The sequence below is a fragment of the Anthonomus grandis genome, chromosome 11 (assembly GCF_022605725.1).
Source record: "Anthonomus grandis grandis chromosome 11, icAntGran1.3, whole genome shotgun sequence".
NCBI lineage: Eukaryota > Metazoa > Arthropoda > Insecta > Coleoptera > Curculionidae > Anthonomus > Anthonomus grandis.
In genome coordinates this window covers 22,958,042-22,984,776 of record NC_065556.1, presented here as the reverse complement: position 1 = coordinate 22,984,776, position 26,735 = coordinate 22,958,042, and the positions used below count along the sequence as shown (strand labels likewise).

The window sequence follows — 26,735 nt, the reverse complement described above, 5'->3', positions numbered from 1 at the left end:
TTACTATTTATTTAATTATTTATTCTCACTTTTTTTAAAGTTTAAACAAAAACGAAATATATATTAATAGTTAAAATAGTGAAAATTATTTTAAAAATTATTGCCCTTGGACTAATTCTTTTTACGATCGGTAGGAATTTTTGGCAGGTGAAATGCATGCCGCTTATTATATTCGGTTCTTTTTTGCTGTATTTACGAGTTTTTGTCGAACTTTTTAAAATATAAATATGAAGAGTCAGGGGGAAGAACGATGAAAGTCCACATTTAATGAAAAATAAAGTATTCAATGCAAAACGATCCTTATAGCCTCTATTTTGTCGGGTTACAGTATAAGAGGAAACAAACATGACAGTCCAAAATTACAATCGAAATAAAATTAGATGTACTAGGAAAGAACGCTGAAAGTCCATGCGTCAGCGGAAAAAAGGCTGAGAGTCTTAAATGGCGCCTTTAAAAATATTACTTCATAATATTATAAAAATATCACTTTTAAATCAGTGCGACTGTGTTGTTGTGAGTGATAACTGATAAATATTGTAAACACTTGCATTTTTGAGGTTATGGAGAATAGTTTGCCTAGCGCTCTGACGAAAAAAACGAAGGAAAGATGGACGTATTTGTGATGCTACAAAGAAACTTCGCTTGAAATCTAATGAGACTGGCAGTGATTGTAAGTGTAAGAATTTGAAATGTTTTTCTATTGTAAACGAAGAAACGCGTCCTATAATTTTGCGTGAATTCAATAATTCTTTATCATCATACAATGAGCAGAACTCGTATCTTGTCGGACTAATTTCCGTAGTGCCCATTCAGCGACGACGACACCGTAAACCGCAAAATGAAGTCACTAAGTTTAATCAGTCATCATACAAATATAGAGTTAGAGTCTTGGGGCAAGACGGTGTCACTTCTGACGTTCAGATATGCTTCAAAGCGTTCCTTTCAATTCACAGAATAAGTGGGCGGCGTGTCCAAACAATTCAAAGGTCATTAAAGATGACAGGTGTTTCTCCAGTTGACAACAGAGGTAAGCACAGAAATAGAAAGCATGCTCTGTTCAAGGAAAGCGTGTGTAAAGCAGCACATCTCGTCTTTCAAATCCCGTAGCAGCCATTACATCTTAAGTAAGTCCAAGAAAACGTATCTATCGGAGGACCTAAATGTTGCAAAAATACATAAACTGTTTAAACAAAAACATCATGATATGAAATTATCTTACGACAGCTATCGAGAAATTTTTAACAAGAACTTCAACATTAGTTTTGGGTACCCTCGTTCAGATACCTGTTCTTTCTGTGAGGAGATAAACGTCAAAATACAAAATCTTTCAAAAAAAAAAAGTTCTTGATAATAAGAGCAAATGTCAATGAAAGTCACTGGACCCTCATCTTTCTTTCTCAGTTTTTTGCGATCTCTGCTAGAATTTTTTGTTTTTTATTTTTCTAGAGCCTTTTAATTTTTTTTTCGAGTAGTAATGCCCTTGAACTACCCAATAGTACATATTTATTCAATAAATAATGAATGAATTAACTTAGTTTTAAGTTAAACTTAATTTTATCGATATTTCGATTTTATGTTTCATGGACTTTCATCCTTATTCCCCCTGGCTCTTCACATTCTCAATTAAATATGGCAGCTACATTGTCACTGTGTACTGAACATAAGTAAATCTGAATTACAAAGAATTTATCATGCCAACAATTTTAAAGCATTTAAACTAAGGTACTTGCCTACTTTAAAAGAGGGGAATGAGGCGCACCGTTTATTATTTTCTGCTTGGTTAGGCGATAAAATTTTAGAGAACAGGGGTTTTCATAAAAAAATTGTATTTTCGGACGAATCTACTTTGACGACAAATGGTGTAATTTGATCTCGAAATTTGCGAAAAAAAGACGCCAAATTTTGTAATCCATGGCAAACATATTTAAATTTTTGAAGAATACCTAGCAGTTACCAACAACATTTACCTGTTGATCAAATAATAAATAATTATTTTCAACACGACGGCTGTCCAGCGCACTCCACTATTCGAGTGTAGCAGAATGCTTGAATGCTGAACTTTTCCTAATCAATGGATTAGAAGACACGACCTAATTGAGTGGCCGCCAAGCTCACCTAATTTAACCATATCTGATTCCTATTTATGGAGCCGGCTCAAGCAAATTGTTTATTCCAAATAACAGGGAATTACTAAAACAAAGAATTAGAGATGCTTGTAATTCAATTTCCATTAAAGCAATTAGAATTTTTTTTAATATGGTTAGGAGAGATATTGAAAAATGTTTCGGTAATGGAGGTAGCTACATTGAATAAATTTAAAATAAGTAAATAAAATAAATTTTCTTGTTAAATTAGACGTACTATATACATTTTATTTTTGTTATTTTTACATATAAATTCGCTCATCATGTATTTTATAGAGAGTCAAGTATAAGTTTTTAGATAATTAAGTGAAGCAACGCGTTTTTCTGGTCGGTTTGAAATATAGGTGTACAAAAAATTTAAATACAGGCTGTGAGATAAATACCGTTGTTCCGCTTGGAACTTGTGGCTAAATGTGCTCAACATAAAACCATCAAAAAAAAATTAAAAGTGCTTTTATTGAAGTTGTTGCACTAGGTACTGTTCATTTAGTATTTTCTAAACAACTCGTACTAACTGATTTTTGTACCTGAATTCTCTTTGTATGAGATTTTTAAGTACTAATAACTTCAGTTTCGGTTGATTTAAACGGGAATTCAATTCTACAAGAATAAGAGAAAGACGAGGAAAATTCCGAAAATAATTTCAACTTCGTCAAGAAATTTAAATTAATTAAAATTAAAAGTGGGGAATTCCTTGGATTCTACCTTATTAAATTAATCAGTTATAGCGTGAAAAGTAGCAGACAAAGAAGAAAAATAAACAAACTCCTAATTTGTTTGAGATCAAAGTAATAGGCAGAGATATAGAATGATTATGGAATTTGCTTATTGACTGGTAGGACAGTTGCTTGTTTATCTTGTTATATGGTATTTTTGTCTTTAAATATTTGTATAAATTATGGATTTTTGAGCATCTGTAAGATTTTTTTTTCCAGAATTTTAAGTAGTGAATTCAGTTAGATCATTCAGAGATGTTGACTTTTTTTTAATTGAATTTATCGATTAGTAAGAGAAAATAGTAAAACAGAGTAATGAACTAATGGAGTAAATGAGTTTAACGAACACATTCCTAAAAATACTAAAAAAAATTAGACGAAGAAAATAAAGACAAAGTTTATACTGGAAATTTTTTTTGAATTGTGACTATTTTTATTGAAAAATTGAATTTAAAGAATAATTTTACTAAAAATATAAAAGTTTTAAATACGTATTTTTTAATTATAAATTTTGTATTAAAATGTTACACAATACTAGGCTTTATGTATTTTTATTTTAGCAAAACAGTATTTTAATGAACAAATTAGTCTTGATATTATATATTTGGAATTCTCCAAAAAAAGGACACCTTAAACGCCCAGATGTATCCTATCTCTATAAAATAGCATCTCTCTTCCAATGTACGAAACATGTCATTTTAGGGGCAAATTTCCAAATTAAAAACTTCATTTCAATACACTATAGCGATTGAAATTAAAATAAATTAAAAAAAAATTGACATAAAACGTGGCTTATTCAATACACCCTGACATGTTTTTTTCCTCATAAAACACCCTGGGTGGTTTAATGGACAATAAAGCGTACTTTTTCTTGCGTAAAATAACTTTATGGTAATTTTTGCATTAGGGACACTTAAGCAGAGATTTTATGATTATTGCTAGCTTCCCCAAGAAGGGAGAAGCTGCGAATTCCTTATATATTGTAGGGACATAAATGTTTAGGGGCACTCAATTTTAAATACACCCTTAAAAGTTTATTTGGGCCTAATTTTTACTGCTTTTAGCTGGTAAGTTAAAATTGAGAAACTTTTATTGGACTCATAACTCTCGGTTTAAGAATGCCTTAACCTATATTTCTCAATCTGTTGTTCGAAGGGCCCTAAAAGCTACTAAAGCTGAAACCACCCCAAGATCAATTCACAAAAGTATTTGAAAAGTAAATCGCTTCCCATCCCTTGCCTTTTATAAAACCGTCCTGCGAGCATACACGATTCAAGTATACCAGCCTCGTGAATATTTTAAACCCAAATTATCCCCTTTATGTGCGCGAGTCTTTCAAAAGGGTAAAGAATCAAGGTTATCCACCCTATCTTGCAGCAGGACAGGGACAAAACATTCAAAACAACTTTTTAATCTAACCAGTGCTGAGTCGCGACGACGAGAGAGCTTACTCTCCTTGCAGAAATTCAATCGGGCATTTTTCGGGACAATGACGATAATGTACAGGAACGTACTCAGGTTATTTTAGTCCCTAGATTATAATAAAGTTACATTATTTTACATAAAGTAAATAGAAAAGTAAGGGATGAAAAAACTAATTTTTTAATTTTTTCAAGTAAAATATATAATACATATGTGATTTTGTTTTCATCTAGGTCGATGTGAAATAACTGCTGTCATAAATATGCAGAGTCTATTTCTTACCACAGGTAAAAAATTATTAAATGTTTCACTGGTTCCATGTTAATAAGGTTTAATAATCATAGCAAGTTCAATATTTTACTGAATTAATATTGATGCAAAAATAAAAATAAAGATACTTTATTAAAAAAAAAAATTCTTAAAAAAACTACGAAATTTTTTTAAGAAAATTTTTGCTTAAAAAGCAGGTTTTTGTGTCTATTTTTTGTGGTCACATAAATAATTCTTATTATATGAAAAATTATATATAAGGTTTTACTTTACAAAAAAGACTTTAACGATTTTACTCCAAAATTTAATATTTATTGAAAAAGAAAAATTATTCACACATGTTTTCCCATTTTATTAAAGAATTTTATCATTATTTATTAAACTAAACTAAAAAATAGATCAAATATTTATTTAATTTATATATCAATATATATAGGGTTTTATTCACATTTCTACCTTAATGAAAGCCTTGTTAAGGCCACTAAATCAGAATTATTATTTACCATAAAAAGACCGTTAAACGCAGTTTTATTTCATAATAAATTACGTCTTGTAAAATATTAAAAACTCAGTTTGGAAGTTTAACACTTATTTTACTACCAACTTTAAAGCCGAATAAAACATTTTCAACATGGCATAAAAATATTGAAAGTTGCCCTTAATAAACTAACAAAAGTTTTCCTTTTATTTGTAGATTACTATTAGCGAAAAGTTTTTTTATTTTAGTTTCTGCGTTAAGAAAAAATGCTCAGGTACCCTACAAAGAATTTATCAAAATATAAATAAAGAACAAAAAGTGAAATTTTTATATAGAAGAAATTTACGGTCGATTTAATGCAAGTTTGATCAAAGTTTCAAAAAAGAAGGAACGAGGACGAACGAGTGACCCAAACCCGTAAATTTTTAATTGCTTTCAAATGTACCTTTTTAAATCGGCTTTATCGAGTCCACTTAACAGCTTAGTGGCCTAATAAAATAAAAAAAACTACCTCAACCTGAATCCTTTTTATATTCTACGCTTTCTGCTTAATATAAGGTTTTCTGAGCACAATATCCATTTAAGTTATGCAAGCTTAATAGGTTTTAAAATATTTCTACTAGGCAGACACCGTAATTTTCTTACACCTCCACTCTATATTCCCCGATCCAACCTATAGCTGCCAGATAAAACTTTAAAGTTCCCGGTAAGTTGAAAAACTTTCGGGATATAAATCCGGGACCAGGGGGATATCGATTAAGATTCCGATCCCAGGGATCTTTTGCGATTTTCGGTCTGGAAAAGGGAGACGGGGCCATCTGATAAGCAGATTTAATTATAGGAAACAAGAGCTCAATTTTTTCGGATTTCCCAGAGGGTGAACTTCGACAGATGCCAGGTTTGCAGGTTTATAAACTGATCTAATTTTGCTTGATTTTTCATGCCAAATATACGTTCATAAAGCACATTCTAATGGTTTTATATTAAAATCAATTCGACATAAAAGCATTTATTAATTAACAAATAATAATCCGTTATAACGAGGATATACGCTGGGATATTTCTAATATTCACGATATATAAATAAACGCTTTAGTACGAATATCAGGGTAATATTTCGTGAAATTATTGAGAAGACAATTATAGCACAAAATCGTTTTATCGTTCAACTGATGACATATTAAGTCAGATTAAAATTGCAATATCACTGCTGGTATTAATGTCCTGTTTAAAATTGGGAAAATTTAGGTATTAATTAATAGAAACAAGATCATGAAAAGAGAATGCAGGAATATAAAAATCGTAAATTGTCATTTTATTTATGGTTGTGAAATTAGTGGATAATGAAGTAAAATTGAAAATGAAAAAAAAAATTAACGAGATCATGAAAAATTAATTTAGAGATTAAAAGATTGACTGTTATAGACTATATAATTAGAAAATTTTCACCAAAGATTTTTTTTTTGGCAAAGGGGATTAAAAATGTAAAATTTCTGAAATCGTGTGATTGTGAACTTTATAGTAAAAATAACAATATTTTTTACTGAAAGGGTATAAAAAGATTCACGAAAAAACGCATTTATTAAAAGAAATTAAATAATTTATTTAAAAAGTAAATTCTACCCCGGTAAAAGAAAAAAAAAATTCAAAGTTCATAAAAGGAATATAGAGGCTCCCCTATTTATTAAAGGAATGCTCGTCTTTTGTAAATACCTTTTATGTTTCTGCTATTATATTAAAGCCAAGATACCTGCATAAATTTATTGAACGCAAAGCAGATATTTTTTATTTCTTAAAATGCTTTAAAAAATCGTTAAAATATATTTAAATAAGCATAACTTAAATGGACACAATGAACAGATTTTAATTATTTTATGCTCTCGCTATACAGTCTTACAGCAAGCTTATTTACGGTGTATATAGCGAATAGCATTATTTTTAAAAAAATGTGTGAGTCGTGCCCATTTGAGTTATGCATGTTTATATGTTACACTGGTATACACAATAAAAATTAATGGAAAATTAGAAAAATTTGTTCTGTTTGACATGTTTCAAGACTATAAATAAAGTTTTAGAGATTAAAAAAAAATCTAATTAGAATTTTTAAGAAATTAAAAAATATGCATTTTATGAGTTAAGATCCATGAGTATAAAGGTATCTTTAAATATTGCTAAAGCCCCATGCAAAAACCGAACATCCTTTAATGAAAACTTTTTAGCACTAAAAAAATTCAATAATTTTCGTCAGTTTTATTATTTTAGGCAGCACTCCTTTAAAATAACCTAAATCTCTAACCTCACTCAAACCCCGTAAAAGAAAGTGGGATAAACTGATTATCCCAATCGAAACACAATATATCCGCACAGCAAACACCAATTCAAGCCTTTACGGTCAAAAATAAAGTATTCAGTGGCTTAAAACCGTCTATGCCCTTTCGTTTACACGTCAGCCTCGCCTCGTATTTTTTTTCTGACGGCTTTTGTTTTCCTTTTTTTTTATTGGAAGAGGGTCCAAAGGATGGTAATTGACGTGATCGACACTGACGTGTATTTTTAATGGGGCCTAAATAAATAGAAAATGGCCCGCGATTTTATGTGATTTTTGGGATTTCGAACTGTAGGTCGAAAAGGGATTTTCTTTGAAATAATATCGAACACGACATCGGTCAACGGATTTCCGAAGGGTCGGCTTTTTTATGCCAATAAAGGGCCCAAAAAAAATTGCTCTTTAGGCTTATAAGTGCCCTTTGTTCTCACTGTTAAGAAACATCAAATTGATGTACTTCTTTATGACATTTTTTTGTGGTATTTTCCCTCCCAAAAAAAAAACCCTTAAATTTCAAAGTTTCCCTGCTCCAAACCATAATTTTTAATTCGCTCACACTCGAAAATATATCTCTGGATCCCGAGCCCGTGGGGCAGGATTTAATTTCCGGAGATATTTTTCACCCCCTTAATTTCTACATTTTGCTTTTATTCTACTGTCCCGTCGAGATAAAAACTTCGGGAAGTATAAAAGGTATATCTCTTCATGTTAATTTTTTGTTTGCTGGTCCATATCAGAATATGAGATCGGACCAGTGTGAATGAATACTTTACCGGGTTAACGTCGTTTTTTTAAGCACTGTGCTTGGAAAATTTTAAATTTTTTAGTAAAACAGCTGTAATATATCAAAAATATTGGGATCAAAATTTCTATTAATTAAGTCATTAGGCCTTAATTAGTTGCAAGTCAAAAATCTTCGTCTTTTTTTAATTCTTTCACGTACCCGGCCTACTTCAACTGCCTTGAAAGAAATAAATGAAACAGTAATCAATGGATTAACTACACGTTGTTTTGGTGTGGACTGTATTGTTATGTGTGAATTGTGCATGCGTCGGTTTAAATTAAACTTGAGACTTCTCGAACATTAATATTTAAAAACAGAACGAAAATATGTGATGTTTAAAAAAAACCAAAAGCGTGTGTGTTCTTCCTACATGAGCACTGTCACCTTTTAATGTCTATCATATGTCATGCAGGACCGCGTTGCCACATTTATTATTTTGTCCACACGTCATTTGTTAAAAAAAAAAAAGATATTCGCTGCCGTGTTTTCCATAAATTACACGTCATTCAATAAGGAAAAAAAACAAATAAATCATCATCATGTTTTGGGCTTTTAATTGGGCCTATTACGACATAAGTAGTGCATTTTTTGCAGAAATAGGCTTTTCAAATTATTATTACATATTCACGTAATTATACGGATGCGATGTTCTTCATTACATCTGCGTGGTGTGTCATTGACATTGTTCCCAATAAAAAAAAAAGGTTTCGATGACTTCACGTCAAAGGAAATAAGAACGGGACCAAAATAAGGTGAAAAGAATAATTTTTAAATGCATTGAGAAAGGACGGAATGAACTACCTGAAAAACGAATTTTTCTCGCTACCAAGACTGTCTAGAATGCTTTATAAAGAGATTCTTCCTTTTTCCCATTAATTAAATCATTAGGTGTTAATTACTTGCAAGTCAAAAATCTTCGTCTTTTTTTAATTCTTTAACCACCAACATCAACTGCCTGGAAGAAATGAAACAGCATTCAATTGATTAACTACATGTCATTTATTAAAAAAAAATGGATAACCGCGGTCGCATTACCCATAAAACTGTTACACGTCATCCCACAAGAAAAAAAAACAAATAAATCATCAGCCAATTTTGGGCTTTTTTAAATCATCGCATGCGATAAGGACAACTTATGCCTATTACGTCGAAAATTTTGTTAAGCAATATTTGGCCTTAAAAATTAATTAAAAAAAATATATTCACTCAATTATAAGAACGCGTGTGTCAGTTTTTTCCTAAATTATGGGAAATTATTAAATGGCGCGCATTTTTTTCCCCATTGAACATTTTAACCGCACTGTGTCTAATATTATTAAATTTAGAAATAAACGTTTAAATTCAGTCACACGAGTGCGAGCGAGACGACCAATCCTTCTACGTGTCCCAAAAAGAGACAGTGACAGGCACGTAGGTGTTTTCTCAAATTTCTATACCTTTCTATATTCAATGTTTTGTTTTTAAGCCAATGTTTTTTTAAATTTTTACAAATATATTATATGTTTAGTAGCAGAAGAAACTGATATATTCTAAACTAAAATTTAGAAAAATATTTTTTGAGTATTTGAAAATATATTTAATTACTCACTGCCCACATCCCTCTGAAAGATTATTATGAGATTGTCTTCGAAGGGAATTGGATACAAAAACTAAGTAAAACGCATCTTAACCAAGGTTAAATAGTACAGAAAGATAGAAAAAGTTGCAAATGTTCAAATGCAACATTTTAATGACCTGTTTTATGAAAATTTTTTATGTCCACAAATACACTGGTTTGTTAATAAATTGAGAACGTGCAAAATTAAAATGGCGATTGTTCATTTCTTTTCTGACTTTTTATAATATAAATTGTAATCTTATTAAAAGTATTATTTTGAAATTTTTAAATAGATGTTTTGTAAATGCTTTTGTTCTCTGATTGTACATGTGCGTCTTTACATGAAAGCTCCTCATATATATTAGCGTCTTAGTCTAAGGTATCGTAGTAACGTTTAATTTTATTATAATACATTTTTCCTTATAATTTTAAAACCAGAAATTACCTTTTTTGTACTACAAAAAATTTTAAAATAAATTTACCTTATAACTCAATTACTTACTATCAACTTAATCTAAGATTATATTTTTTATATAGGAAAAAACAGTTTATCTTTTTATATTTATTTATGTACTTGACCTATAAGAAACAAAAAAATACAAAATATATTTGCAAACATACAATAATGAAAATCATTTTTTAATTAAACAATATGCAAACATTTTAAAAAAATATTTGCAAAAATTTCCTAAAGTTCATATTATGTTATATTTATTTCAATTAGGTAGAAATATATTTCAAAAAAATAGTGATAATAATAAATATTTAATGTTTAAAACATTTTTAATTGAACTATTTGTACGAATAAATAAAAAATGTTTTCATTTATATTTAATAATAATAATAATAATAATAATAACAATAAATTTCTAAACTTTATTCAAATAAAAAACAAAACTTAAACAAAAGGAAGGCGATGAATTAATCAAAGCCCATAAAAAACTATTTTTGTTAGTGAGAGTAGTGTAGAATAAAAAATAAAAAATAATAAAATTAAATAACGAGAAACTATTAAATAAAAAAATATATAGCTAAAAAAAGTACTTACAGCTAAAAGATTTATAATCGATAATAGACATATATGTACATATGTATAAGACTAATTAAAATACATTAAAACTAGTTATAGTTATAACAATCTATCATGATAAAAATTGACAGAGTAATAACATCCGTTTTATTTTAATTTTTTTTTTTAGCTAATAACTTACTACTATATGTGAGATGTGGCTAAACTAGGATAATATACAGTTCCCCTTGGAAATAAAATATCAAATTCTTCTTTAAATTTACCAATACATGATCATAATTTGTTGATTGTATGCTGGATTATAATTAAATTATTAATTTGTTTGATCCCCAATAAAGCATTCATCCACCGTAATGACCCTATAAAACAGTAATTTTTATATCAAAAAAGTATTAAAAAGATTAAATAACATGTCTTAGAAACAACTAAGCCTATAGAACATAGTTAAGATCCCCAATTACTAAATACCATTATTTACGTAATTTTCTCAAAAAATACATTTATAAATGAAATATTTTTATATACTTAAAAAAAAGTAACACTTTTTTCTTTTAAATTACTACTTTAAAGCTCTAGATTGATGTCTGTAATAAAAATTTCGAAATAAATTTACAAAAAAAAACATAAATAAAAAATCAAGCGAGTCCGGCACGTAGTATTTTTTCCTTCCTTTTTGTAGAGCCAATCAAGCGACATTGATTGGCGGTCACTCTTTTATCAGAGTTGGCTTTGATAGACGTTAGTTTGAATTCATTTCGGTCGAAAATCGAAAATCCATTGAATAAAAAAATACAGGCAATGGGATTTAGAACAAAATTGTTTTTTGACGGAAAAAGTCGACTTAAGCGATAGAAATTGGGATATGCATGTCTTGTCGTGCGGTACGTTTTTAAGATCATAAACTAGTCCTTTTTTTCCTGTTATCTTATTAAAAAAACTAAAGAAGTTCAACCAAATAAAAAAAATTTTAAACTTTTATACCTGTTAATAAAAAAATAAAATTTTTAATTTTAAAATTATGGTTGTTTCCGTAAATATTGATTTTTTGATTATGGTTTTTGTTTTTATTTTGAGTTTTATTCATGCTCTTTAAATAGCTTTTTATAATTACATATTTATAAAATATTTCCATAGCAGCTCTATAAAGACACAAGAGATATACTTTTTAATAGGTAAATTTAAAAAAAATAAGCATTAAGAAGAAAAATATAGATGCTTAAAAATTAAATTTTTTTAATATATAAAACCAAAATTTTCTTTTTTTCTGGCATTTCTTTCTGGAAATTTGCAGATTTTCTTTTAAATTTTAAAATGTCCAGTAAAATAGATTTTTTGAATACTACTTTTAAATCATATATATGTTCTCAATAATAATTAAAGAGAAATAATAAAAAAAACTGTTTTTTCAAAAAATTTCATTCACTTAAAAATTAAGACGCTCTTATCGCTAAAATTATGATTGCTTTAGTGCTTTCAATGCTAGAAATTTTATACTTAAGAACTTTATAACAAAAAGAGAAAGATATATCATTTGTACAGAATATAACCCAGTAACTTACAAATTTTAAGTATAAACAAAAATATAAAAATGTTCAAAATAATTGAACTTTTTCAAAGAACACATTTTTACAATACATTTTTAATATTTGACTAGTTTATGAACATTCTACTGACCATACATTTTTATTATTTTTGACAAGCTTATTCCAAAAACTGTTTTAGTTATTGTGTTAAATTGCTTTCAACAACAGCAAATGCTACTTATTAGTTAACAAAATATAATATTGAAATCAAGGATATATTTCTAAAGTCTTGACTTTATACCATTAACTACACAGCATATTCAACAAATAACTCTCCTATTTATTCAATATATCTATAGCTTAAACATTTTAAAAATATATTAAGAAATACAATATTCTTAAGAAACATTTACTTAAATACTTCAAAAATACAATAATCATAGAAGCAATATTCCAGGCTGCATTCTAGAAGTCTAGGTAACTGAATTGACTATAAATTTCATTAAATAATTACGTAAACAAGATGCTATATGTATACGTCGTTTTAAAAACAGTACTCAAGAAGCCTTAGATCGGGTAATCTGAAACCCAAAAAGCTCTTCCAATTCTAATCAATATGAAAATCATATTTTCTTTTGCCAAAACCTTATCCAGAGGTATTTTAAAATCAAAATCGTCATGATTAAATAGACATGCATCATGCCCATTTAAGTTATGCATTGGAAGTTCATTTTTTTTTATAATTCAATAAATGTATTTTAATTTTCCTGTTAATTTTTTTTTATTTTATGTTTAATATTTATTTATATTATTTCTATTCTGCAACTTTGTTGATCTAGTCTAGCCCTTACAACACAACAAAATATTTAATATATATTCCCAAATCTGGTACGATATAAATGAACTCAATTAAATAAAAAAACATGCATCGTGTCCTTTTAAGTTATGCCCTAATTTTTTTTTAATAGTTCTTTAAATATGTTGTAATTCGAGTCCCGCCTTAACATCGCAAAAAAAACGTTTAATACAAATTGCCAAATATGGTCTGATTTAAATAGACCCAATTAATTAAATAAAAAAACATGCGTCATGTTCATGTCATAATATTTATTCTAAATTATATTAAATAATAGGGCTTCTATAAAGTATTAAACATGTAAAATTCAAAAGTGTCGCTAAATATGAGAATAAAATTAGTAATATACATAATTAAAACCGTCTCTAAATCATGTCATTTCTGAAGCGAGAATGCAATCAAATCCAGCATTTATTTTAAAAATGTTATTTTTATTCTATTGACTACGCAGTATAACAGAAAAAAAACAAATCACTTCCCCTAAGTCTTTTAATGAATCTCTCGATTTCATAAGCAAGAATTGTGAGCTTTCCTATTCTCTCATCTACTCCATTTTTGCGTGGGAGCCCAAAAACGATTTCCTTTTGTTTTCCACCCTTTTGTTTGTCCCTTTTTTTAATTTCTGCCGGGCAGGCCATGTGTGGCGATAACACATTTTTTCAAAGGATCATTTGTTGTTTTTTTTCGCGTGTGTGTGTATGTATTAGAAAAAATTGAGAAGAACAAATACAATAGATTGGTTTTTAGATAATATATTTTAATATATTAAGGTTCCAAGTAAAAAAAAAAACCCTGAAACTCCTCGGGGCAAATACGTCAGAAAAGAAAAACAGTTTCCCGAACCTTTTCCCGAATTTTGTTTCAATCTCCTCTATTTTCCAGGGTGCCATTTGTGTAAATCACATTTGCCCGCTCGCCTCATCCCTTCAGCATTTTTATTTCATTACGGATGTATTTCTTTTCATCGCGCACTTATTCAATAATAAATACGCTCTTCCCGGCACAAACGTGGCTTTCTCTCCTCCAAACGTATCTCTCTCTCTCTCTCGCTCTCTATCTTTTTCTAATAATGTTTATTATGGCCCTCCTTTATTGCCCTCGAATTACTTTTCTGAAGAGCTCGAGTACAGTTTTTCGGGAATTTTATACGATTTTCTAAGTATGTGAACTTGTAACGAGCTATTGAAAATGTTTTTCGCTTTTCCGACCTTAACCGATATCAGTTTGTCATCGTATGGGTAATATACCCTTAAGTAAATGTCTTTTTAGATTGCTTACGTTGCCTTTTATTTTTTGCTTATTCGGTTTGTTTGAAAAATAATTAATTTTTTTATTATTAAGAGTTTTTCTTTATAACATAGACATATTTAATATAATAGATAATTCCGGACATCCCAAGAAAGTGATTTATACAAGGTGTGTCACTAAACATAAATTACGATTATATCTCGGGAACAATTTATTATTTGTTTCATTGCCTGCTGCTATCAGAAGGTACGAATGGTAGTGAGAAGGAAAATAACCCTACATTATCCAAGAAAAGAATAACGGAAAATTAAGGGTATTTTACCGATTCTTATACATACAAATATATAATAAGTACAAGGCCTTACCAGAAATACCAATTACTTAAAGTACAACTTTTTAATTATTCTCTAAAACAATATTATAAACTATCGATGGCCTTAATTAACAGTTAGCACCCGTCAACTGTCCATAGGGTACCTCACTGTTCTTCTTTTGTTATGTGCGAAACAAGGATGGAAATATATAACGGGGCGTCATGTTAGCGGAACCTCCGAACTGTTCTGCCATTTTTTGTTATATTTTGAAATAATTTTGACCACTTATATGTTCTCAAGTTAAACGACGTCATTTTTTTTTCAAGCAATTAAGATTATTCTTTTCATTACTTTCAAATAGTTGAACAAATAGGTATTTACTAGAGGTAGTATCCTGCTTCTAAGCTAGTACTGGAAGTTGTTTAAGACACAAATGTTAATTGAATAGCCATATAAAAATAATTCAAGAGTATGTCATTTGTAGCATCTATAAGATGCTTACACTACATATTTGGAAATTCATTACTTATTTATTGACCTTAATTACATATTTATTTCATTTATTACAGATGGTTACCAGAACGAAAAAGATATTCGTGGGTGGCCTATCAGCCCCCACTACTCTGGAAGATGTCAAGAGCTACTTCGAACAATTTGGACCGGTAAGTACATTTTTTCTGCATAAAAATTAAATTAAATGCATAACTTAAATGGGTACGATTGTCTTTTACTTCTTGTTTTTAAATATATGAATATCTTTGAAAATATGGCTTTTTTAGTTATTCTTTTTATAAGACTCTGCTTGCTACAATTTGGATAAACACTCTTCTGGTCATATTTCAGTTACCGGATATAATAACGTGGCGCAAATTTGATATTTATTTTAAACTACCCCTGAGCTGTTTTCGCCTAACGAATTTAATAAGTTCCCGGTATATTAAGAGATAATTATTAATCCTTTCGGGTGCCCCGCCTAAGGAAATATATCAGAGATTCATTTTCCCGTCCAATTAACGTACCGAAACAACTCGAGCTTAATAATTTCCGTACAGATATCCAGATTGGCTGATGTAGGCACAATGGCACACCAGATTGAAAAATAATTGGATGCAAGCCCGGCTTTTCCGTCTATCAGCGAATTTGAAAGAGAGTGGGTCTGGAGAAAGTGAAGTGGCAGAGGTCCTTTGTTCGCGACAGATGCCACGTCACGTGCGAACTTGAAGTGGAACTCTTACTGTCCCTCTAAGAGGCCCGTTTTGAGAGGCCCATCTTCACAACCGCTAGTTTGCATTGTTTCATCGCGTACCTAAGTGGGTCTCGCCTTGTTTCAGGTTTTAATTATCTACTGCGGAAGCTAGAGGTCGTCCTATAGAACTAAATCCTGCGGAACAAAAGGGAGGTTTTTATTATGTTCCGGCTATGAGCGGGTTAAGGTTTTTCGTTTTTTTTTTCGGTGGTGTAGCTTTTATGCTGCTATAATGAAAAATTTTTAAATTTATAACATTAATAATGCTGGTTTTTTATTGTATAAAAAAGTTCTCGGTTGCTGTGAGCTGTACGAGAATACTGCAAAAAGAATCATTAATGATTTCATTTAACTAAAGTTTTAATTAGAATTTTTTTTAAAAAATTGCATAAGTAGGATTTATGGCTTTTGTAACAAACAATTGGCTAGTAAATTTGGAAACTTGGCTCAAAATCTGTTTTCCTTAATTGGTGCTTTTAAAATGTTAATCGGCACTTAAAAATGCCTACTTTATTTTAAAAAAAATAAGTAACAGGGAATCATATGCATTAAAATTATGCATCCAAATAAAAAAAAAAACAACAGTAAATCTTAAGTTCAGCAATAATTTCGTAAGAACCCTTACTGTAGATAAGGTACGGATGTTATCCTAGAACTTGCAATAAACAAGTAACGACTGAATAATTGTTTATTGACCATAACATATGTTCATAATAATTGTAATAAGAATAAGTTGACTATGATACATATGACTTCGATATTTGTTTATTGATATTGACTGAATGCTATAATGATGTAATTCCTTAAGTATATTATCGTTCATGCTTATTGTAATGCAAAAATAACAAAGGATTAGATAAATATGTTTCATAAATAACAAACGTCAGTTAAAAAAAAATATTTGCTGTTTTGGCAAAAAATAGTATTGTATCCATTTAAATTATGCATAAGAAGTTCCATTTATAATTTGATCCCTTCAAATAAGAGAAAATGTTATTTTATTGATCATTATAAGTATCTATAGTATATAATATCTATTTAAATTATGCAAATTGCACTATTTCAGAGTACAGCGTTTCAATTTTGTATATGCTAAATTGAAACATACTTTTGAAGGATATTAAAAAACGCAAGTACAAGATTGCTTCCAGTTAAAGTAAATTAACCAAAAGTTACGAAACAATTTTCTTCACCCCTCCCCCCCTCCGGCCCAAATAAAAGTTTCTTAGCAAGCATATTCGTGCGTCGACTTTATTGGCCCTCTATTTCAAAACTAATTAAAATCGCTTGGCTCACTCCATTTTCTTTCCGAGTGATTTAGGCCTTTAGACACAAGGGCCCTAAGTTTTCCTGGCCCGATACTTTCCGGCTGCAAAAGGCTTTTAGCGCACAGACTTCGGTGATTAAATTCTCGAAAACGGCCAGACTTGAATTTTGGTTCGCGCTACGAACTGAGGAAGTTCAAAAAGGTAAAGTACTTCGGGAGTTTTATATTAAAAATCGGTTTTTGTTCCGCTTAATTTACTTTTAAAAGCGAAGTAAGTACCATCGGGAACACATTTTATAACGTCACCTATTATAGTTTCAATATGAAATTAATTTTCTACAATTTATTATGAGTCCTGGTCAACATGTATGTTGGTTCAAACTAAATTTCCCTAATGAATTTTTTGTGGGCTTGTATTTAAACAATAATTCGTTTATTAATAAAGCTTAAATAATCGGGATTTGTGACACTAATAACCCGAATTTTGGAAAAGTCTAATAATTTAAAACAAAACGGCGACCAAACGCGGCCGGGAGTTTCGTATAAATATTTCAAAGTTATACATGACTTCTCATACTGGCGGGCGTAACAAAGTTTTACTGTAAAGTTTGGCCCGATGGAAGTTTAAGGGCAGTTTTTATGTTTACGCGTTTTCCCATGAGTTCAATATGCTGAATTTTTATTCCTAACGGGGCATGTTTCCGTCCTTTTAAAATTTCGACGTTACACGAAGTTTAAATCGGACGTTTTGTTGTTCAAAACCGTGACATTTTTGGGTTTCTGCTGAATACGATTTTTTTTGGATCTTAAATTGTCTTTAAAAAATTGGAAACTTCATATGACTTGCTATATTTTTTACACTAAAGTAGAAGCGACTGACTATTATAATGCTTGTAGCAAAAGTAAAAATTGGCAGCTTCTGAGGAATTATCAGATAACTAGAGGCAACAAGGACATGATAAGTTCTTTTTATTCCAATTGCTTAAATGTCGTTTAAACTACTGTAAGGAACATATAATAATAAGTATCCTTAAGAGAAAGAAAGGAATTTAAAATCACTGTGGAAATAAACATTATAAAATGTACAATTTTTATATTTAAACAAATTAAGAGTAAGTGGGATAATTGTCCAAGCAAAACATCATATATTATTATCGTATAGTAACCGATTCTTTAGTATCGACGACCGTACATGGTCAAGATATATCTATTAAAGTATAGAATATATGCGTATATCATATACGCGTCTGTTTAAAAAGGGCGAGAAAATGTTAGCATTTTAAAAATTGACAGAGGATTTACATATCTAGTTTTTAAACTCGATTACTTTAATTATTATTACTCGATTACACTTTGAATATTTGATGAAATTTTCCTAAAAAATCACAGTTTTTCGACCATATTATACAATCTAATAATGCTGTTCTAAAAATACTCAATATTTATATATAAATTTATATCAAATTTAAATAAACAGTGTTAATGAATTAACTATAAAATATATATTTTCTGCAAAGACATTGTTTATTATTAATAGAACCCTTATCCCCCACCCACCCCAAACAATTGCCAGTAAGAAATTCTTTTAAAAAATCGCCGTTTTTTGTATATAATATGCAATCTAATAATACGTTTTTTATTAAATATTTATTAATTACATATATATGATATATATGATAGGATATAATAAATTTAGAGTAAAACGTAAAAAAAAAAACCATTTTTATTTCTCGAAAGCAAGCCGTATCCCTGTGGAAATTAGACGTTGTGCCATTTTTTATCATAAATAAGTGGAAATTTAGTTTTATTAAGATAAGTCAATAAATTTTGAAAAAAAAATAGTTTTTTTGAATCTAGACCACTTTTCTTATCGAAATTCAAAAATATAGTTTTTAAATGAATGCTTACGATAAATGATCGAAAGACGCCTCTTGACTTATAAAACACATCTGCAAATTTAAAAAAAATATTTACATTAGTAGTAAAGTTATTTAAAAATCAAATCTCATTTCATTAAACGCATCATGTAAATGTCCTTAAATAGTATACAATTTTCCATACTTAAACTTTTATGAAATAGTAATTTTATATTACTAACATGTAATAAAACTTCTTGTTAAACTTGAATACATGATACCATTCCATATCATGCGGATGCTTTATTCGAGATTTACAGTTGAAATTTAACAAAAAATTTACATCTGGTGTAAACCAAAAATCAACGTTTATTTAACAATCGTGTGTTGTTTGGGTATAGACCAGTCTCAAAAATTTTAATATTTTCAAACTAGTTTAAGTGTAATTGAGAAATTAAAATATGAATTATTTTGAGACAATAAATTTATTTAAGAAATTAGAAAAATTAAATAAATTTATTGTCTCAAATCTCCTAGAGTCAGAGCAATCTCTGTTTTGTACCTCGGACAGTCGATATTAGCTAGATGTGATCTACGCCAACTTTTCCAAAGATTTTGATAGGATGTATTATTATGAAAATGTAAGTACATTAATTAGTTTTATAATTTTTATACTATTTTATTCATATTTTTAAGTTAAAGTTGATTAGAAGGTTTATTTAGGCTTCTTCTTAAGTTTAATTTAATATTTGACTCCAATTTGGGTTATCTCAGTTATATTATTGAAAATCTTTATATTCTAAATTTTCTACAACTGAACAGAAAACTGTCAATATTCTCTTAAAATTATTGTTTTCCATCGACAAAAACAATGAAGAAAATTCCAAACATTTTTAAGTTGTTTCATGACATATTATTCAGTTTTAAATATTTAGTCAATTTTTACCTTAGAAACAATTAAATGATAGTCAAAGCGAGATATGTTAATAAGTTTTGACATTGTCAATAAAAGTATGTTCCTAACAAAAAAGAGTATTCCTGGAGTGTTGTCCAGAATTTCGTTACTTTATATCTTAGTATTTATAGGACTTTGTTGAGTTGGTGGACTAGTCTGCGGACACTGACTGCAATAATTAAGAGTGTTAAATTCCCAGTTACTGAAATCACATTTGCAGTGTTACTGAGTGGATATTTGTCTCCACTCCTCTTTAATTGATTTGTGAATGATATTTGGAGGGCTTTTGCCTCTTTCAGATAAAATCTTATGTCATTGTTATATCAGTAATTCGCAAATTTATGAGATAAAATCTAGCCACATACAATTATGTAAAAATAATATTTAACTTTCCATGCTTGGATGTACCCGAAAAATTTACCAATGGGTCAAAAATACCCAATTTTCAGAAATTTTGTTTTTCTACTAAAATTCCGTTTTAACTTATGTTATTTATTGAATTTAGCCATAAATATAGTAAGAGCAAAATAAAAATAAATTAGAAATATCCACGCTTAAAGGTATCCCAAGAAGTTTTATATTTTCTTTTTAATTTTGTTAGTTTAATTTTTTTTTAATTGATATCCTTAATGTTTCATTGGGTCTGATTATAAGCCAATTTTTTTATCTCTGATATAAGATCTATCTACAGCCAGAGGTACAAAATTAAAAAAAATATTTTTTTTTACTAAAAAGTCTTTTAAAGGATCCACATTTGGCCAATTCTTAAAAATTGACATAAAACTCCTAAAAGTATAGTTTACTGCATTATTTTTTAAATTATTCTCATAACATTGTCATATGATTCAAAATAGACTTTATGCTCAAATTAAAAAAAATATATATTTAAAAAAGCCGAAGGAACTGCTCTATAATATTAAACTATAAAAGTATATCGTCAATATGACCGCTGGTATTCACTAACGGATATGAAAAGCAGTCAACAAAGCAAAATCGCGGATGCACTTCCATAAAATTCAATTTATTGGCGAGCTCGATCCAGTACCCCCCGAAAATCCCCATAAACTCACCACTAATACCGCATCCACGCCAGAACTATTTCTCTAATCTTTACGAAAGTAACTTTTTGCCTAAACGGTTTAGCGCTCAATAAATAAACGAAATTACCCCCCGGGAACTTTTATCTTTATGATTAAGACCATAATTTTCCGGAAATAATACCTCACAACTTTAACCCGAAAAGGAAACTACTTATGGAAACTTTACCAAAGCGAGTTAACCTTTTGAAAATTGTGAGTTTCCTTGAAAAATAAACGTTCCTAACCAAGTAACAATTTCAATTATTACGTTACCGATTTTTTTTTCAAGGATTAATAAAATCGTTTCAGCTCCATCCAATATCCAGGATTGACAAAGACGTTTGACCCCTATATTCTGGCGAAAGCTCAACAAATCTTCCGCATCACCCCGAAACGTCTTTATTGCCCCCCTAAAAAGGGAAGACATCACGCAAAAATGGGGTTATAGTGTATTGGCAAGCAGACGCACCCTGGGGCTTTGTTGAAATAGAGGACGGCCGGCAAAAAGGGATTTGTTTACTTACATTTCAGCACTAATCTGCTGGAAAATCAGGCTTACGATTGACGTTTTTATGTGCAAAGTAAATACGGTCAATATTCAAGGTTGAACCCATTATCTAAAATAACTTTGCGTTTTGTGCGGAAAGTTTTTATTTCAAAGATTTTATGATTTTTGTATAGGACTTTAATTTTGTACAAAAAAAACTGTAATTGGTGTTAAAAATAGTCAAGATTTTTTTTGTTATTAAAAAATCTCTATACAAATATAAATGCTTTATTTTGTCAAAAACGAACAACTTCTCAATGAGAAAACCGTTTACACCAAGTATAAACAGTTACTAGGCTTGGGCGAAATTTTTTTTTTTTTTAACTAAAAACTATAATTATTTATAGTACCTGTTTTACTTATACAACATTGCAATCCTGGAGAAAGGACTTAAAAAATTTAAAATATGCTTGGATCCGTCGATTTTTGATTTTATGGTTGACCATTTTTTTTAATACTTTCAACCCCTTAACATCTTAAATAGGAGTAGGGGTCAAGTGATGAGCTTATTTTAAAGGTCTTTTTATTCTAGTTACAACTGCCAAGTTTGAAACTTGAGTTTTCGCAGTTGACAGCTTCTCAAAAATTTTAAAACAATTCCATTGTTTAATACTTTTAGCGTTAGTTTTTAGAGTTTCTTGATTTAGAAAACAAAAACGATCGCACCCGTGGATTTTTTATTTTAGAAAAATGATTTTTCATTTAATTTTTTAACTCCACAACTTCAACCTCTTAGCGAGGGCACCCTTATTTTTTAAATGGGAAGGCGCTTTGTGTTTTAAATTTGGGCTGCATGTTTCAGAGAAATCTAATTTAATTTTATTGATTAGTACTTACGCATTATCTTATCGAATGTTGAAAATGTCCGCCGGTTACCTACATACAATACTACAGTTATTGTTGAAAGTGTTCCTGGACATTATGAAGAATATTGGGTGTTATTTGTTAGCATTCCTGAATGATGCGGCTCCGTAAATCTTTTAAGGATTCAGGTTGGGTGGCATAAATCTTCGATTTGAGATGTTCATACAAAAAGAAATCAGGAGGAGATAAATCGGGTAATCTCGCGGGCCATTCGATAGCACCCCTTCTCCCAATCCATCAACCAAGCAACATTTCATTCAGAAACTGCCGTAGTGGTAATGCATATCTCTATTTAAATTTTCCGATAAGAAAAATGGTCCAATTATATGATTACCAAAAATACTCACCCAAACGTTTGATTTTCGAAGGTGTTGAGTATGAAACTCATGGTAGATCATTGGATTTGTGTCGGACCAGTACCGTCAATTATGCCGATTGACAGTGCCATTGAGAAAAAATGAACATTCGTCTGAGAAGCAAACATTTAAAAGATAGTTGGAATTATTTAAAATTAGTTCGGACATTATTTCATAAAATTGTAAACGGCTCTGGTTATCCATTAATAAACCATTTTTATCGAATCAAAAGAAAAGCACAGAAATAACTAAGTCACATCAACCTTTTTATTGAAGGTAAAGTCGGATTGTTGTTTGATTTTTAATAGTTTAGAAGCAATTTTTCACTCACACACCTAAAATATCCAATAAAATGTGTCGAATTCCATTGCTTGGCGATGCGCAGCTCAAATTTAAAAAACAAAGCGCTATTGTAAAGAAAATTGAATTTCATATTTAAAAAATAAGGGTGAATGTCGCCTCCGCTAAGGAGTTCAAGTTGTGGGGTTACAAATTTAAACAAAAAAAGTCCTGTTTCTAAAATAAAAATCAACGGGTGTAAGCGGTTTTGTTTTGTAAATCAAAAACCTCTAAAAACTAAAAAACACAAACCTTGCTGGACTGTTTTCGATGGGTCACCCTGTATACAATTATAACATAATGATGTTCCATATATGTACATACAATAGATCTAGATCCATAAATGTACATCAAGTTATTTCTTCGCTACATAAACCCCTAATAAAATTTATATCCCAAAAACATGCGCTTTCCTAATTATTGTTTCGAAATATTACAGCCGCGGCAATTAATCGACCTGCCTATAATTAGACCATAAATATAAAAAGAGGCCATAAGATGGGCCATAAACCATCCGTTATCAATATTGAAGCCCTGCACTGGCACCATTAAAAAGCATTAAGTGCCGATATTTATGCCCGTGCCTTCCTTAATACACTTATTACTTGCAGGTTTTACGGCCAACGAAGATTTATTGACTAATTGCTCAGCCATAATCGGTATTGTAAGCCAAAATGTAATTTTTAATATTAGAAAATGGAGTTAAAGTCACAGCATTAGTTGATTGGTTTTTAGGGTTATGTTGAAAGTAGGTTTTTTTATTATTTTATTTTTTCCTTCATGCTTTTTTGGGAAGATATTTGGTATTTGTATATAAATTCGTAAATAACTGTAAATTTCTTCAGATAATTCTAAAAAAAATACTGTGAAATAGGCTTTACCGGAATATATCGATGCCACGGCTGCCTTATATCGTAATATGACTTAGTTACAAAAAAACGAGAAACAGATATCTTTTGTAGTGTCACGAATAAGGGAAAAAATTAAAATGTATTGCATAAATGTCTTTATTTAAATTTATTTTTATCTCTAGGTTTTTTAAAAACATAAAAAAATTAATGCAAGTATGCTTAAAGGCGGACACTTAAACCACTTCTATGTTTCTGAATATCATGTTAAAAAAAAGAAAGTCGAATGTAGTAAATAAATATATAAAGAAAATTGATGATTAATTTAATTTTCAATTGTGTTTCTTTGATCAGAAAACTGGGTTAGTAATCTTAAAGAAAAAGACCCAAGTAAATGTGCTCATTTACTTGTTGGAAAATTAAAATCAAACATTGGCTTATTTACAGAAGCATCTTATTAATACAGTAAATTTTTTTAGATAGTGCATTCTTTAAATGCAGAACTTGTAAAAGCATATACCTTAAATGAATTATTTGAATTGTGCTACGGGGATCACTATGGTGGTACTTTTCTGGAAATTCCATAATTTTCTTTCCGGTATTCAAATTTTAATTTAACGTATTTCGTATACTTAAATTTTAATTCAGATATATTCCAAGAAATCTTTTCAAAAAATCCTATACAGATTAGGCAACAAAGTGACTAAGAACTTGTGTGCTTATTCTCTTAATGACGATAAATAATTTATCGGTATTTTAAAGCCCTTAGATAAGATCTAATCTCTAACTAGGTTAATCAAAAATAAACTCGACTCTCTTTAAAATTATTAAAATCCGCCTCATCTTTCGGCCTCTGGATTTTATTTTAAAATATTCCACACGAATTATTCACACAAAGATATGCCCTCAGTTCATAAACTAAACGAACTCCCTGCATTTTAACAAAACACTGGTAAAAACGTGTCTCTCGCGTAAAAAAAAACAACCAGAAAATCCCCGAGATTTTATGTAAAATATTCACCATTTCTTCCTGGAAAACGCAGCAGTTCTTCGAGTGCCGGAGGATTTACTTTTTTGCACGTTTACCCTCCGACATGAAAGGGGAAAACGACGTAATAAATTCAATCTGCCGTCCCGCAATAAACAAAAATATCGCCAAGAAGGAAATAACCCGCGCTTTATTAAAATTCACCTATTTTTCATGATGGGGGGCTACTTTTATTTACCCTAAAATACTACAAATGTGGGAAAAAGCGAGCATAAACTGGCTCAAACCACCCTAGTTAAACCAGTGAAATTCATTTTAAAATAAGAGTTTTACAGCCCTTCTAAAGACATCCATATACAGAAAATTACCCACTTTCGGACTGGATAAAGGGCCAAGTAAGCGTAGTTTCCCTTCATAGTAAACTAATACATTTCGATCCCACTAACCCAAAACTTCCCTTATTTTATTGCGTAGTTAATTAAAGCCTCCGAATTGAAACTGAAAGTGACTTGGGGCTGCGAAGTTTATGCGTAGAATTCAACCCATTTCATGTTCTCTTTGGCTAGATTAGATGGATTTACAGAAATCTTTATCGATCCAAACACTATTATAAAAAAAGCGCTTAATAAGTATTGAGTGTTTTTTTGTGCTGAGATTTTAACCTTTTTTATGTCAAATTATAAAGCTTTATGTAAATTAAATTAATTTAAATGCAAATCAATAAATTATTATTAATTTTCACTTAATTAAGTTATACTCATTTTATGTTATCTTTCTTTAGATCTACAAAAATGTGTATTGTTCTCGGCTAATACTGGTAATAATAGTAAGTTTGTTCAATAAAATACGCTAAAATCATGTTGACAAATAAAATGTCTGACTGAACAAATGACCCGCAAAAAGCTAACTTTATCAGGGCCCTACAATTTTCTGAAGAAAGTAGTTTTTGAAATAAAAAGGTATAAACAAAAACCTTAATTTGCTTTATAAAAGTACTTATGCTATTTAAAATTTAATTGCTAAAATACATTTAAGGAACAATTTTTTAGTTGACGATATTATAAAAAAAACAATTAATAATGTCTTGGAAGTATACCAGTCAAAGTAGGGTAATAGATCTGTCAAAACAGGGTTTTACGTTTACATCAGAGATAAATTATAATAAATTAGGGTTTATCTATAATTATACTGGCAATTTCATACTTTTTTATAGAGTCTTTGATACATTCATGATACTTTCTATATAGGACTCTTAAAATATACATTTGAAAGATTTTTTAAGGTTTTGCTCTTATATCTGACTAAAAGACGTAACAAAATAATTATATGATGTTTAAGCAATTTAATTATACTTCGATATACTTCGAGTTATCTCAAGCAATACACGATAGTTAAATAATGGTTTATATTCGGATTACATCAGGTCTACATTTCTGGTTAAACTTCAACGATAAATATCGGATAAAATGTCCGCGTGATATTCGTTGAGGAATTTAATGATATCTTTAAGTTTTTTTTAGTTTATATTATTTTATACAAGTTAAACCTTTGAGTATGGTATATTGTATACTATCTTAAAACTTTTATAAAATGGGTTTAATGAAATGGGAGTTTTTTTTAATAATTTTACTAACAATTTAGATTTTTTTTAATTTGCAAATATGTTTTATGCATCAAGGGGC

At 29.5% G+C, this 26,735-nt stretch overlaps 1 protein-coding gene across 5 annotated transcripts in view; it reads left to right on the top strand.

Annotated features, from left to right (window-relative positions):
• The window catches only part of LOC126742520 (RNA-binding protein Musashi homolog Rbp6), a 660,776-nt gene that overhangs the window by 403,640 nt on the left and 230,401 nt on the right, over positions 1 to 26,735 (top strand). For all 5 annotated transcript variants that reach the window (XM_050449167.1, XM_050449168.1, XM_050449169.1 and 2 more), the window contains one exon: positions 15,278 to 15,370. In XM_050449167.1, coding sequence (XP_050305124.1) covers positions 15,278 to 15,370 — 93 coding nt within the window. The remainder of the gene's footprint in view (positions 1 to 15,277; positions 15,371 to 26,735) is intronic.